Here is a 15,322-nt window from a genome sequence, read left to right on the forward strand (position 1 = left end):
TCATGTTTAACCGACAATTTATTGATTCAATTTTATATCTCAAAGTCGAAAGAAATTTTTTAGAGATGATCTCGATGAAAATAAAGAAAATGAAAGATTTGGATAATAACGTTTTATGCAGTCAGTTGATTAAGAACATTCACTTTTGTATTTGAAGTCTCCTGTTCGAATCCATTTAATTTGTACCCTATTATAAGAAAATGAGACTTTTAGGGAAAAATGAGACTTTCCTTTCTTTCCAGTAGTAAAAGAGTGGGAGAGAAAAGGGGTGCGTGTGGGGGATGGTGAGTGTGTGAGAGACTCGCAGTCTCACATCACATGGCCTCTGTGGGTTTGGGGCCAAAGCATCAACAATCAGAGGCACAGCCACAGCGACAGCCAGACCACAATGAGCCACTGAACCACGTGACTCGCCGAGCCCCCCAAATGGACTCCGACAAGGTACTCTCTCTCTCCTCTCTCTCCTCTCTCTCACATTTCTCAGCCACCTCTTCGAGCTCTGCTCTCTTAGAGGTTTGCTTCATCTACGTAAAGGTAGGTTTTGGTGCTCAGATCGCCTTTGATCCACCTGAACTCTTCACTTTCGTTACTAATTCTAATCGATCTGCAACTTTCTGTGCCTTTGGAGGTCTTACCCACCTGGCCGGAGCTTCTCTCCGGCCAGATTTTGTGCTTTGATTCTCAATTTTTTTGTTTTATTTTTGTATTTCCTCTATTATTTTTGCAGGTATAACAAATTTTTGTAAAATTTTGTTTCCGAGAAGCTACTTTAGGAAAATTAGGAGAAAGAATTATAGAAAATGTGGGACTGGGTTAAATTATATTTGCGTTTATAAGCTGGTTGGTTAATTAATATGGAAATAAAAGCTTAAGAGGAGCTGAATTTAGAAGTTCTGATTGCTCTAACTTTCTCACTCAGCAGCCAATTTGAGCAATTGGGGTGTGCTGTTATTTAATTGTTTCCTTTTGTTCATATTCATATTTTAAGTTTGACTCCGGTGCGTTTTTTCTGCTCGGCTCGGTTTCTTTGGATCGCATGCTTGTTCTGGTACTCATCTGTTGGTCTTTGAAGGCTTTGTTAATCTGGTTCTCTTTTGGGTTTTCTAGTTTTTTTAACAATGTTGTTATTTTTGCCAACATTTTGTGCTTTTTCTTTCCTAGAGGTGGATTGTTATTCAGAGTATTCTAGTTTGCTTCAGGAAGCTGATGTTCTTTGATTCTTTCGAATGCAAGTTTTATAGAATGTGATGCTTTCTTGTAAACTGGGTCACCTTGTTTTGCTAAGTATTTTTTGAGATCTTTGTGCTTTCCCCTTTCCTAAATTTCGTTCTGAATATCCATCTGTTTGCGGCAGTTATGTTTGTTTGTTGAGTCGCTTTTAAACTTGTATGTATGTACTACTGTTATCATCAATGCGTCCAACATTTTTGTTTCTTAAGATGGTTGTTAAGTGTACATTAGTTTCTCACTTTGTGTAGTACATAGGTTTCAAAGCATAATTTTTTTCCCGGATTCTCATTAATATAGAGGGGTATGCATGCTTTCGTAACTTCACCAGACACACAATGTACTGCATCATATGTACAATCATACAAAACAGTATGGTATATATATAGAAATTTGTAAATTTATGCAATCATTTCTGGAAGGTACTTGTTAACCCATAGAGATTACCTAAAATGCTGAACAAAGAGTGATAAGTCTTAGAATTGGTATAAGAACAGAAAGGCATTGCCGATATGTTCATTTGGATTATTTTAGGGGTATTTTGGGGCATCTCCTGTAAGGGGCCTACTGGTTTCAATTGCATTTAGGCAGGGTAAATCCTTAGCAATCACCAGCTTGCCAGTCATACTTTTTCAAAGAAAGCCTGAAGTTTGTACTTGTGTTTGAAATTTTTGTTTTGTAAATTGCAGGAAATGTCGGCTCCTGTTGTCGAGGGAAATGCTGCAGTCACTGGTCACATCATTTCAACAACAATAGGTGGTAAAAATGGCGAACCAAAACGGGTTAGTACTGGTTCTTTCTTCCATCCCATACCCCATTTGATCCATCTGATGGCTACAACTTTGATCAAACTCCTTCATCCTGTTTAATACCTTTTACAGCACAAAAATCTGAGCACTTTTGTCATTCATAATCAATTATTACTAGACTTGATATATAAAGTTCAAGCAGTTGAGGTCCTTTACCTATATCATTTATGAAGAATTATTCAGCTTCCACTTATTTATGTATTTTAAAGTGTTCCCTTTGTTGTTGATTGCAGACAATCAGTTACATGGCAGAGCGTGTTGTAGGTACTGGATCGTTTGGAATTGTTTTTCAGGTATATATTTTACTCTAATGACAGGTAAGCATTCTCGCATTCTTTTCATTATTGAGTCTTTGGTGATTTTTTTTTAATTCAGGCTAAATGCATTGAAACTGGAGAAACGGTGGCCATAAAGAAGGTCTTACAAGACAGGAGGTATAAAAATCGTGAGTTGCAGTTGATGCGCTTGATGGATCACCCAAATGTTGTTTCACTGAAGCATTGTTTCTTCTCTACAACGGCTAAAGATGAGCTTTTCTTGAATTTGGTTATGGAATATGTACCTGAGACTATGTACAGGGTTCTGGAGCACTACAGTAGTATGAACCAAAGGATGCCACTCCTCTATGTGAAACTTTATACATATCAAGTATGGATCATTGTTAGTTATGGTTTTTTTCCTACTAACTTTTTTTTTATGTTGATAATCATTTGTATTGACTTATGCCCTTGTAATTAATGGAAAAATGTCCTTTTCAGATTTTTAGGGGCCTGGCTTATATCCATGCTGTTCCTGGGGTATGCCATAGAGATGTGAAGCCTCAGAATCTTTTGGTACATGTTCTTTGTTTATTTTTTTTCTTTCATTGCCCAATGTGAATTAGATTGTTTATGTTATTTTCACGTACACTTGGCAGGTTGATCCCCTCACGCACCAAGTTAAGCTTTGTGACTATGGAAGTGCAAAAGTTCTGGTATGGTGTCCTCTTCACTATTTTCCCATAGTTCTGCTAATCTGAGTATAAGACTGGCTATACATCAGTCATCTATTTATCCGGAGGCTTCATGTTAATGCAGTTGGGAAGTTGGTAACTAAATCAGTTTCCTTGAATAATTTCTGTTTTAATGATTTTCTTTGTAATCAGGTCAAGGGGGAAGCAAACATATCATACATATGTTCTCGTTACTATCGGGCTCCTGAACTCATCTTTGGTGCGACAGAATATACAACATCCATTGACATCTGGTCAGCTGGTTGTGTCCTTGCTGAGCTCCTTCTAGGCCAGGTTATCTACTTCTTTGGGAGCAAAGTTCTTATTCTTGGCCTAAGTTAACTTTTGGGTGAAACTGTTTGTACGGTTTGACTTATAAACAATTTCAAACTGTTATACAGCCACTATTTCCAGGAGAGAATGCAGTGGACCAACTTGTAGAGATTATCAAGGTCGTGTTTCATTATCTTTATTGAATTAGATGGATCATGCAAGTGTGTGTTCTTACTATTTATGTGTCTTCTTGCAGGTTCTTGGCACTCCAACTAGAGAAGAGATTCGATGCATGAATCCAAATTACACTGATTTTAGGTTCCCTCAGATTAAAGCTCATCCTTGGCATAAGGTATGAATTTAGATAACCCTTCAAATAAGTTGATTGTTAAGGCGGTGCTTGTAGAGGAGGATGTTAGTACGCAGTGTAGACATACGCATACATGTCTCTATGTTCTGGACATGGTGAAACCTTTTGTTCAAAATTTGAGTTGGGTTGATTGTTAGCATTTATGTAAACTAAATTGGTTTTGGGAGTATGGTGTTTGCTGTGCTTTGGCTGGTTTAGCAGGAACGAAATAGAAGAATCTTTGATATTGTGAAGGAGTGAGTGTGGAGAAACTATGGGAAATATTCGTTTATGGTCCTTTCTTTCGGATTTGGTTGTGATGGAATTCAAGGAGCTTTTGTTTCGTTCTGTTTTTTATTCATTTAATTTTAATTGGAAGGCGGTTGTGAGTTGATGTTAAAGTTGATTCTTTCTTGGGTCTGTAGTATAGTAGCAGTTGTCATCGTTGGCTATCATGAGTGGCCTTAAAATGCAATTTCTTTAAGTAAATGAGTTTTTAGTTTCATCTCTGTCGCTGTGAAGTGCTTCTCCACAAAATGCAATTTCTTTAAGTACAATTTTGTTTCTGTGGTTCTTTCCTTTTATTTCTTGAACATATTCTTGTTCTTGAATTGTCCATATTTGCCTGTGCTGACTAAAAAATTATTAGTTATAACAGACTGTAGGGATTTAATTACTGTTATCTGTGCGGTTATTTTCGTTTTGCATCAATCCTATAGTTATGCATCTGTGACGTGCTCCTCTATTCAGGTTTTCCACAAGAGAATGCCTCCCGAAGCAATTGACCTTGCTTCACGACTTCTTCAATATTCACCGAGTCTACGCTGCACTGCGGTGAGTTGGACTTCTATTCACTTGGAGTTCTACTGTTTCAAAGCCAAGACATCATGCTCTGTGATGTGATTAAAATAAGATTTGAAAAGAGTTCCCTTGGTTTGGCAGCTTCCATTTATGTGCTGAGTTGCAACTTTTGCACTTGGCTCTTGGAATTGAATAATTTGTCAGTCGATTTTGAGTTGTTTCACTTCATGATATGTTCTAATATCTGAATTTTCACTGATCGTCCGTTTACAGCTAGAGGCATGCACACATCCTTTCTTTGACGATCTCCGTGAGCCCAATGCTCGCCTACCAAATGGTCGCCCGTTGCCGCCACTTTTCAACTTCAAACAAGAAGTGAGTTTCAGATTCATTTACTTTTACCTGTTAAAATGATGAAATATAGAAATATGTCAGTCTCAACTATATATATTCGTTGCTTGTTCATCGTGGTAACTTGCCCAGAAAACAATTCCACCGATTCAGATATTCTGCGCCTTTCAGCACTTGAACGTGCATGTCTGGTTGAATCAGTCCTGAATATATGAAATTTCTTCAAATTTTCTCCATACATTTAGTTGGGTTGCATAATCTGGAAGAATTGAGTAGGACCTTTTGAGTGGTTGGAAATTTGTGAGGCACCAACTCTATGAACATGACATATATGTTTTGTCTTGTCCCTTCATTACTATCCACAAGTTCAAATGAAAATTTTCTTAGCAATCCCATTTTCTAGTCTGCTCCTGCAAGTTTTAATTGACTCGTGCCTCCCACCGTGCTCCAAAATTGACTTGCAGTTAAACGGAGTATCACCTGAATTGATCAAGAGGCTCATACCAGAGCATGTGCGGCAGCAGGCTGGACTTGGATTCCCACAACCAGTCAGAACTTAAACGTAAAGTGATGAAACAAGGAATTATCTTTTGTACTAGTGGACGGATGTGAAGCAAAAGAGGGCCTCTTTGTGGTCTATATATAACTGAGCATTTTGGCCTAATCTGCTGTTCTCGCCTTCCAAAGATATACATACACAATGGCTCTCTGGCTTAACCTGGAAGTCGTCGATCATATCTACCGTCATGTTAGCCTAAACATACCGTCTTCTTGCGTCTGTACATCATTTTGATTGTAAGGATTCCAGAAAGCCAAAGGCACAAGGTAATGTTATCCAAATCTAGCTAGTAGTGGATGTAAAAAGTCCAGCAGGAGCCCGAGGGGCGAAATAGTAGTGCGGCATGTGTTTTACTTTTATTATCTGTGTTGTATCTACTGTCTGGTTGCGGTATCGTCTCAAATTATATCTTTACTATTGATTACTGTCTCCTCCAACACTGCAGTTGTGGATAATTTCAAATCTATGTTGTTTGACAGCCAGAGCTTTGAGCTTCATCGTGTAATTGAATATTCTTGCTTGGTATTTTTCTACTCGGTTATTTTTCCTTGAGGATGTAATAATACTCCGAAAACTTTGATTTTATTTCTTAATTAAGGCAAAACAAAACAACAAATTTGCCTCCCAAGGTTTGTATAATAAATTCAAAATAAAAGTAAATAAGTGAGCAAAACCTGCAACGATTTGAACCTAAATGGGAACGTAAATCTAATGTGGATGATTTGAGCCGTCTGTATTTTAGGTACTCTTTCAAAGGTCAAGTCTGTGAAGCTTCAATTTCAAAATTGTTTGGTCACCTAAAATGGCCAAGAAAAAGGGTTCATGATTTATATAGTATACAAGTTAGAATTAAAAATGGATGATCGAACTGCTAAAAATCACAAATTGAGTCAATTTATTTGCCTGAATAAATAAAGGGAGTTTTTATTGCCACTCCAAAATTCTTATTTTTGCATTTATATAATTAGAAAGAAAAATACGCTTACAAAGAGTATAGAATAAAAATTTTAGAGTACTAATAACAATTCCTTAAAATAAAATCTAAAATTTAAAGGGTTCTAATGATTATTGAATAACACCTGAAAATAAGGAGTATGCCATATCCACTCACAGGGAGAAAAGCTTGCGGTTGCATTTGGGCTCCTGAAGCTTCCTCCGGAGTGAAAGCATAATGGGAAGATGATTCACATTGTTTGTTGCTAAAATTGGCCAGCTTCACTCATTTGGGCCTAAAGTCAAATTATGACATTTTGTGGGTGGGGTTGTTGTGAAATTAGGCTAAACTTACATCAAGTGGCACATGTTTCGCTTATAAAAATTTAAGTGGCCACCATTATATATGATATATGTTTGTAAATATTTTTCATACAAGTGAGGTTTGGAAGGTGGAATGCATCAAGTGACTTCTTTTAATATCATTTTATAAGGATGTGGATAAAGGACACTATATGTCCAAGGTCCAACATTGAAATAATTTCAAAGGTTTTTCTTGACTTTGTCCATGTTAACACAATTTGAAATGCCTCAACTTTTTTAGAACAGGTCATAGGGTTTAGTTGAAATGGCTCGACTTTTTTAGAACGGGTCATACTAACACACCTCGCCCGAAATCAAGCCATGTGCACAGTGCAGAAGCAATAATAATAATAGAAATGCGAATAAATAAAAACCAAACTAACTAGAGCACTAAATAAAATAAGGTGCAAGACGAAATAAGTGTGAATTCACAACCAGAGCATAAGTAGCCTAGATGCAGTCCAACAGGACAAATACTAATTATACAATACCAAAGGTAATCCTACAATGGTGATAATCTGTCAGAGCTGCCGTAGATTCCTCGCAAGCCACCAAAAGCACTCCTAACTAGAACCTAGAGGGGCGCAAAATAGAAAGTGTGAGTGGGCAAAAACAAAAATGTCTTACGTCTATGACATCCTTTACATAACTGCTAAATGATTGATCGCGCAGTTAATATTCAGTCTTGGGTTTATATGGCAGATAGAACAAAAGAAACACGTAGCTTCTAGTTCCATTAAGATTGCAGTAACAGCCACTAGGCAGTAGGACTAAAACTACCAAATTAAATAGTCTGTATTTAGAAACAGACAATTACCTAAGACATCCTACTCTCTGACCATAGAGTCCCATGTTTTTGGCATATGATTGTGCAATCCCAATTAGATGACCATCCTCAAGGAAAATCCTGATGGCTTTTGCGTCTCTCTCAGGGTCACCACTAGCAAAACCTTGATATGCCATGTCAAAGAAGGGGAAATGTCCCTTTTCCTGGATCAACCAAGTAGCGGCAGTTATTAGAGGTAGAAAAAGAAAAAACTTAAAGGAAAATATTATGAGATATTTACCTTGATCTGTTTTGGGATCTCTTTCCACTGTTCCTCAGAAGGATCCACTCCAGTGGGATTGTGAGCGCACGCATGAAGTAGAAAGAACAAGCTGTTTGGAGCATTCTGCACAAAACATCCATGCGAAGTGGCAGAAGAAGAAACAGGGTGTCAATGAAGAGAATGATACTATAGGGTAAAGAGTACAAGCAAATTATATCTACCGGGTTAGTAGCGGAAATAATTATTTTTAAACAAGAACATAGGTGGAATAATGTAAAGGTAAAACAACCTAGTTTGAAAAGAAGAATATGTTTCCCTTTACCCTTATGTTATTTATCAGTCCTGCAAAGTCCAACCCCTTACTTTCTGGAAGATAGTAATGGAAAGTCTTCTGGGGGACATGAGCATCTCTCCAGATGTTATGATGGCTGTTGATATTTCATTTAAGAAGCCCACGTTCATCATAAACTGTTAAGTGTTACAATGGAGGGGAGTGGGAGAATTTTAAGCATTAAAAATTCTAAACAATTCTCACTTGGCCCATGGAGGAACTGGTATATAGATTTGAGACTCAGTGCGAAAACGCTTTTGAAAGTCTGCACGGCATGCACCCGTTCCAGAGAGAGCTTGCATTGCTGCTATCCTTTTATCTTTAATGTGCTCCGAATTCTCCCCATATGCTAGCTTCAATGTGTCTTCCACCATCTTCACACTTCCCCCCATAGGAAGATATTCCCTGGTGAAAACAAACCAATTGTATGAGGAGAAAAATTAACTTGTCACTTGTCCTTTCTACTTTCCGCAAAAGTTCCCACATTAACTTATCTGGCACAAGTGCTTTTTGAAGTACAAGAAAAATTTCAGTTTAGGGTGTCTATGAACAAGAAGAAACCCCAACCCAGTTCAAGAATATATAAGCCTGTGGAAAGTCAACAATTGGAGGAAACCAGAATATCCTCCAACCCAGTTCAAGATCAAAGCTGTGGAAAGTTAACAAGCGCAATAAAATACGTGCCGATTCATCCACTACCAAAGCCAAAGATCATCTACCACATGAAGCTCGTTGTGGTCCAATCTCATTCAAGATCAAACATTGATGGCCCTTGAAGAAATTTCAAACAAAATTCAAGAACAAGCCTCAACAGCACTTGAAGAAAACTTCTAGCCCAATTCAAGATCAAGCCGGCCATTAAAGAAATTTCCAGTCCATTTCAGGATCAAACCTTAAAGGCCTTTGGATCGACATCTACATTAAGGGACTTCAAAACGCATCTCCTACATATGACAAGCGCATGTATACGACGCGCCTTGAAGTGGGGCATTTGTAGACATCGAAATTTCAGTAAAATAAATGTTGACCAATGCATTAAAATTACAACATCCATTCATTTCTTCTACATCATACACTTACTTCACCTATAACCTCCACTCATTTCACTTACATCATCCACTTACTTCACCAAAAAAAAGGATGGTGGTGATTCATTCTCAAAGTCTATAAATAAGCTTCTCCATCAAGGGATCAAGGAGGAATTGACATATACATTTCTCTACTCCCAAATTGGAAGAGAATTTTCCAAATCCTTGAAGCTTTGAAACTCTAAAAGCTTTCAAGCATCCAACCTCCCAAATTCCCAAGAATCCCGAAGGATGAAGAAAGCTCTTTTTGTTCTTCGTCAAATCCTTGAAGAAATCCACACAGTTGTTCATCAAGATCAAGCCCCGAAAGCCCTTGAAGATCCGTTCATCCTTGTTCATCAAGATCAAGCCTAACGGCCCTTGAAGAAATCCACACAACTGTTCATCAAGACCAAGCTAGAAAGCCCTTGAAGATCTGTTCATCATCGTTTATCCTAAGATCAAGCCTGATGGCCCTTTAGATCAACAACATCAACAAATATGCACTACTGTTCATTCCTAGAGTAAGGCCTGACGGCCCTTTGGATCAACAACTTATTCGCAAATTTACACCTTACGAAGATAGAATCAGATCAAATTGTAAAAGAGATTGTAACTCTAAAATTAATACAAAATATATTTTGCACAAAGTGGGTCCATATTGACACATGGCGCCTAATAATTGTCTATGTGGAAGCCACATCATCAATTAACAGAAGTTCTAACGGAAAACTTAACAGATATATGAGATTGTCCCAAAATTAACACTTTAAGTATAACTTTGGGATAAAAAAACTTTATATACCAAATATTAAAAATCAAGAAACTTTAATAGTAGTAAATTGATATTTATCCAAAAAAAAATACACTCCCATCAAAAACCCTAGCTCTAGCAAGTTTGGTAATCGTGAGTTGGTTTTTGTGGGGTGTGGAAATGCAGGCTGAAGAGAAAAAGTTAGCGAACCCTATGAGGGAGATCAAGGTCCAGAAGCTGGTCCTCAACATCTCAGTCGGTGAGAGCGGAGATCGACTCACGAGAGCCGCCAAGGTACCCCTATTGCTAACCTCACCACCCATCCCACACAAATCCTGTACTACTTACTCATAGTATATGAATGTATATGTACTGTTATAATTGTTTAATTGGTTTCTTGTTTTTTTTTTATTTGTTTTTGTTTTTCGTTTGAAGGTGTTGGAGCAACTCAGTGGCCAAACACCCGTTTTCTCCAAAGGTAATTTTTTTACCCGTTTGACTTTTATTGGTAATTCAGTTTTGCATCGTTTTATCTGTCTGCAGCTAGAAATTTGTATGCTTTTCATGTGTTCTGGGATTGGGGTTTCTCATTATTTAGATATGGAGAATCTTTATGTTTCACTCTGTTGACTACTGGTTTTTTGACGTGTTTTCGGAATTGAAATTGACTTTGAGTGCAATATATGAGTTTTCTAATTTTATCTGTATTGTGGATTCGTGGGATAGTTTTTGCGTATGATCTTATCCTCTGTGTTAAATCAGTATGTCTACATTTTTGCTTTTTGATTGCTTCAGCAGTTGAGCAATTTTGTCTACAATGCTTCAAAGGGCCGAAAATTGAACTGAGTGTGGACTTCGTTCTGTTTCTGTGCTTTTTGCCCTTCTAGTTAGATGTGTTTAAGGTATTGGATAATGACTTAGTTGTTAAGGAGTACAGCGGTTTGACGTAAGTCTGGTTAAATTTGCCTGGTACGAAATATTTTTGCTTATAGACCAGCCTCTTCCATTTTTTGCTTTATGGAATTATGTATTTTGAATGTATGAATTTTTTTAGTTTTCTTTTTCCACAACATATTGGATGGTAATTGTTCATTTGGTTTCTGATTATTTGTTGTATATTTTCATCTATTTCATACCATATACATATGTGATTTTCTAATTTGCTATATCAGCGAGGTACACTGTTCGATCCTTTGGCATCAGGCGTAATGAGAAGATTGCATGTTACGTCACTGTCAGGGGTGACAAGGCGATGCAACTTTTGGAGAGCGGTTTGAAGGTCAAGGAATATGAGTTGCTACGAAGGAACTTCAGTGACACTGGTTGTTTTGGATTTGGAATCCAGGAGCACATTGATTTGGGAATCAAGTAAGCCGTTTTATTCCGCTATACTTGTTCCTCCATTTATTTACTCTTTTAAATCTGAGTCATTGGTCCCTTTATTATCTTACTACAAGTTAGTGTAATTTGAAAGTACTTTTTTCCTAATTGCAAAATTTCATAATTTTCGTCAAAGGCAACCGATATTGATATAACCATCAAAATTTTCATAAATTTGCATATCGATATTTCCACCAATATCGAAATCACTGATAGAAACTTTGGGTGAATTTGATTTTTGTTTTCAGACATCCCATTTAACTTATTAGTTATCGTTGCCCAGTATTGTGGACTCTTTGGTGCTTTTCCTGTTTCATTTATCCAGTGGGATGTTTCTATCATGATATGTTGACTTTTCGTTCTTATTCAGTCCGTTGTTTCCTCATTCCTCTTTATTTATTTTCTTTCAGGTACGATCCTTCTACAGGTATCTATGGAATGGACTTTTACGTTGTTCTGGAGCGTCCGGGTTACCGTGTGGGTCGACGTCGCAGGTGCAAGTCTCGCGTCGGGATCCAGCACAGGGTCACAAAGGATGATGCCATGAAATGGTTCCAGGTCAAGTATGAGGGAGTGATTCTTAACAAGTCGCAGCAGCTCTCAGCTTCGTAGGCCCTTAGGATCATCAAATTAATTTGATCAGTCTCTATGACCGGCATCTGTTCATTTTCAGTTTTGCAAAGCTCGAGTTAGCGTTTGGACCGAAGTATGTTAATTTGTTTTTTGACTTGTAAAGCTTTTGGAAGTTTATATCATTAGGGCTTGAGTTGCCTGGAATTTTGGTTTCTTTGATTCATACTTGTCGCAACACAAGGGAGAATTGAAACCTCACAGCATGAATGATGCGTTAATCTTGATTTCTGTTGTGCCCTATATTTTTCAGACATGAAATCACGTTGTGACTCGGAGTGTGACATTGCGGTTCGGGTTTAAAACGATCGTCTCCTTAGAAATCAAGGATACATAGGTACAACCTAGTCCTATGGGGTGCAACAGGTAATGAAACAAACAGAAGAAACTGAATCCAGAGAATTCATAGGATAAAGATTTCTGATAAAATTGTCTGCGAAGTCCGAAACTAGCCTACACCAACAAAACTACAGAGGATGTAAAGGGAGACATACGACAGACGGCGTTTGCATGTCTAACATTTCTGGAAACCAGTTTCTAAAACATGACAGGGACGAGATATGTGTTCATGGAATGATAAGCTTCTTGCCAGCGTAGATTGTATCTCCTGTAAGACCATTCGCCTCTTTGATCGCATCAATGGATACCTAAGATAAGACGTGCATAACAACAGATTAACAGTTTGCACAGGCAACCTAATAATTGTTTCTTGTCAAATTAACACATACTTGAGCACACAAAACATATTACTTTCCAAAGGTTACCCCACGCAAATGGAATATCGCCCTCTGTTTCATTATACAGATATACAACATGGCATATCGCTGCGATTTGCATTGAAGCAGGCCTTGTGCAAAGAGAGATGCAGATTGCCCTAACCTCCGACGTTTTCTCGGGTTGATGCACTCAAGCATTTCAGAATGAAGTGAATCAAATTCAAGTGTTACGTGTTGTTCTAATAACCAACATTTATCTCCGTTGAGCCGGTTACTTGGATCAACCTTAGTTCAATCACGAACCAGCCACTTCTTGCAGGTGACAAATTCCAAGGTTTTCAAAACATGGCCTTGTTGAATTTCCCAAACATTCAAGGATAAAAGGGCGGGCACTTTACAGAAATGTAGCCATTGAGATACAAAATACACATTTCAAAGTCCGTCTAAAATTTGGCAGCTACTTTTATTTTGGGGTTTCAACATCTATGCAACACATTTCTCACAAACCATATGGTTTAAAATCGTAAACTAAGCAAGGCCGATCTTTTCTTGTCAATACCAGCTGCGCAATTCGGCACCACAAGAATTACCGTATGGATGCAAATTCTCAAAGAAAAATATAAACATAAGAACACCATATCATGTGTAATACCATAACAGTTGAAAGAGTTGAAAAAGTTTACCCCGTGTTCTCTAGAGAGCCCCCAAATAGTGTCTCCCTTCTCGATCTCTATCATTTTATGCCATGACTTCGGCGAGACTTCCACATTTTGGTCCATCCTGGTAATGGTTTTCTGCAATAAAATCCACAAAGCAAATCAATGTCAATGGGCTTGGCATTTAATAAAATCCCCAGAAATAGAATGACCAATGTATCAAAAACTAAATCAGAATATGTAAAGGGTTTTTTGTAAAATACACAAATGATTTGATCACTCAAATAAAAATAAAAATACAAAAATCCACAGACAAATCGAAACAAACAGGGAAATGGGTGACCCCAAAATGTCAAATCGTAAATTGCACGTACCCGAAGAGGAGGGTGTGGTTCCTTGACAGTGATGGGTTGCTGCTGGGGAGGGAGAGGAGGCTGGGACGGAAGCTGAATGGGCTGAGTTGACTCGGCGAGTGGAGGAGTTTATTCATTTCTGTTTTTGTTAAAAGGGTTTAGAGCCTTGAGAATGCTCATAGCGATGCTGGAGAACACCACTAAGCCGGCAGTCTTGACGACGGAGTCGTCGTTGGAATTGCCGTCGTCAGCGGTGGAGCTTGGGTCGGACATTGATGGTTGGCGGGATTTGGAGAGTAATTGAGCGGAGGACGCAGAAGTGGGAAGGGCTTAAGACTTTTTGTTGGGGTTTTGGGGGTTTTCGGTGTCCGGTCGATCTCCTATTTGGCTTTCAAGGAGCATTTTTCTTCGTACCATATTAAGGAAATATTATTATTCCTTTCCTAACCTGGGCTAAAACCCTACAGATCAGGGAAAAGTCATTATAATTATATCCTACCATTTTAGCCTAGGTCAATCCCACTAATTGGGGATCACGGCTTGCATGCATGATTATAGATGTGTATTGATTGTACAACATTGTATATAATACCTTGTACGAAGAATCGTTTGGTAATCGAAGAAATATATTCAAAAGCCATCACGTCTCCTACATTCTTTACATGGTATCAGAGCATAATCTTGGTACCTGTATTCCTAGCCTTCAAACAACATGACAGATCAAACACCACAACAAAATTCTCAAACCCTATCAACCAACACCATAGCAGAAAATCAAACACCAACAAAATTTTCAAGCGACAACAACATCAACCTCGGTATGGATCCATCAAGTCCTTACTATGTCCATCACTCAGATCACCCTGGCCATATGCTAGTTCCCGAAAAATTGAATGGCTCCAACTATCCATCTTGGAGTAAATCCATGATTCATGCACTCACGGCAAAAAAACAAGGTCGGCTTTATTGATGGCTCCATTGAGCCTCCATCAAATATAACAGAGCCAAAAGAATATGCACTCTGGAAACAATGCAATAACATGATTTTATCATGGTTTGCACAGTCCGTGGAGAGCAACCTATCCAAAGGTGTCGTTCACGCCAAAAGTGCTCACCAAGTGTGGGAAAATTTCAAAGAATTATTCTCACAAAAGAATGCGCCTACAATCTATCAACTTCAAAAATCTATTGCCTCTCTTTCACAAGGTACCATGACAGTTTCAACCTATTACACACAACTCAAGGGCCTATGGGATGAACTGGACACCTATCGCACTCCTCCCACATGCAACCAAATGAAACAACACAATGAACAAACGGAAGAAGACCGAATGATGCAATTTCTCATGGGACTCAACGATACATACAGTGGAGTTCGCAGCAATATCCTCATGATGACACCGCTACCAAATGTCTGTCAAGCGTACTCACTCGTTGCTCAAGAAGAGACACAACGCCATATGACGTCGGGAACAACCGATAATTTTTCCATTGCCGCTGCAGTTCAAAGTCGACAGAATGACTCCCTCAATAAACCACATTGTACTCACTGCAACAAAGATGGACATTCGATTGAAAATTGCAGAACATTAAAATACCACTGCAATTATTGTGACAAAAATGGGCATACTGAGGAAAGATGTCGATTTAAAAACGGCACCAACAATTCTAGTGGCTGACAGCACCACAAGGGGCAGCAGCCGCGCAGAAATCAAGGCATCACAAAAGAC

General features: G+C 38.3%; 2 protein-coding genes and 1 long non-coding RNA gene across 4 annotated transcripts; 2 read left to right on the plus strand and 1 right to left on the minus strand.

Annotated features, from left to right (window-relative positions):
* Nucleotides 1-248: 248 nt before the first annotated feature.
* On the plus strand, nucleotides 249-5,885 carry LOC103955140 (shaggy-related protein kinase eta). Of its 2 annotated transcripts, none has more exons than XM_009367014.3 (12): nucleotides 249-534; nucleotides 1,917-2,009; nucleotides 2,270-2,329; nucleotides 2,412-2,684; nucleotides 2,795-2,869; nucleotides 2,953-3,009; nucleotides 3,181-3,321; nucleotides 3,429-3,479; nucleotides 3,557-3,652; nucleotides 4,400-4,483; nucleotides 4,724-4,825; nucleotides 5,266-5,885. In XM_009367014.3, the coding sequence occupies exons 1-12, from the start codon at nucleotides 319-321 to the stop codon at nucleotides 5,359-5,361; spliced, it is 1,344 nt and encodes a 447-aa protein (XP_009365289.2). In that variant the 5' UTR covers nucleotides 249-318; the 3' UTR covers nucleotides 5,362-5,885. The 2 variants fall into 2 exon arrangements, with proteins under 2 accessions (XP_009365289.2, XP_009365288.2); XM_009367013.3 differs by having other exon boundaries at nucleotides 252-441.
* Nucleotides 5,886-7,718: 1,833 nt separating this feature from the next.
* Nucleotides 7,719-14,002, minus strand: LOC103955150. The gene is made up of 5 exons (XR_007255466.1): nucleotides 13,614-14,002; nucleotides 13,267-13,377; nucleotides 8,241-8,441; nucleotides 8,028-8,133; nucleotides 7,719-7,828 (listed from the first exon to the last, which is right to left on the minus strand). It is a non-coding gene; the product is annotated as an uncharacterized LOC103955150 (long non-coding RNA).
* Nucleotides 9,992-12,014, plus strand: LOC103955139 (60S ribosomal protein L11). The gene is made up of 4 exons (XM_009367010.2): nucleotides 9,992-10,151; nucleotides 10,293-10,335; nucleotides 11,030-11,225; nucleotides 11,648-12,014. The coding sequence occupies exons 1-4, from the start codon at nucleotides 10,038-10,040 to the stop codon at nucleotides 11,847-11,849; spliced, it is 555 nt and encodes a 184-aa protein (XP_009365285.2). The 5' UTR covers nucleotides 9,992-10,037; the 3' UTR covers nucleotides 11,850-12,014.
* Nucleotides 14,003-15,322: the final 1,320 nt, after the last annotated feature.

Source organism: the organism of the source record quoted next, unplaced genomic scaffold (assembly GCF_019419815.1).
Source record: "Pyrus x bretschneideri cultivar Hongxiangsu unplaced genomic scaffold, Pyrus_bretschneideri_v1 Contig90, whole genome shotgun sequence".
In the NCBI taxonomy this organism is placed as follows: Eukaryota; Viridiplantae; Streptophyta; class Magnoliopsida; order Rosales; family Rosaceae; genus Pyrus; species Pyrus x bretschneideri.

Bases quoted from the DNA above. Each gene is read 5' to 3' on its own strand.
- LOC103955140 (XM_009367014.3), top strand. From the start codon at position 319: ATGGCCTCTGTGGGTTTGGGGCCAAAGCATCAACAATCAGAGGCACAG. The intron at 3,010-3,180 runs GTATGGTGTCCT...CTTTGTAATCAG, and splicing joins ATGGAAGTGCAAAAGTTCTG to GTCAAGGGGGAAGCAAACAT. The intron at 3,322-3,428 runs GTTATCTACTTC...ACTGTTATACAG, and splicing joins CTGAGCTCCTTCTAGGCCAG to CCACTATTTCCAGGAGAGAA.
- LOC103955139 (XM_009367010.2), top strand. From the start codon at position 10,038: ATGCAGGCTGAAGAGAAAAAGTTAGCGAACCCTATGAGGGAGATCAAG. The intron at 10,152-10,292 runs GTACCCCTATTG...TTTCGTTTGAAG, and splicing joins GACTCACGAGAGCCGCCAAG to GTGTTGGAGCAACTCAGTGG. The intron at 10,336-11,029 runs GTAATTTTTTTA...TTGCTATATCAG, and splicing joins AACACCCGTTTTCTCCAAAG to CGAGGTACACTGTTCGATCC.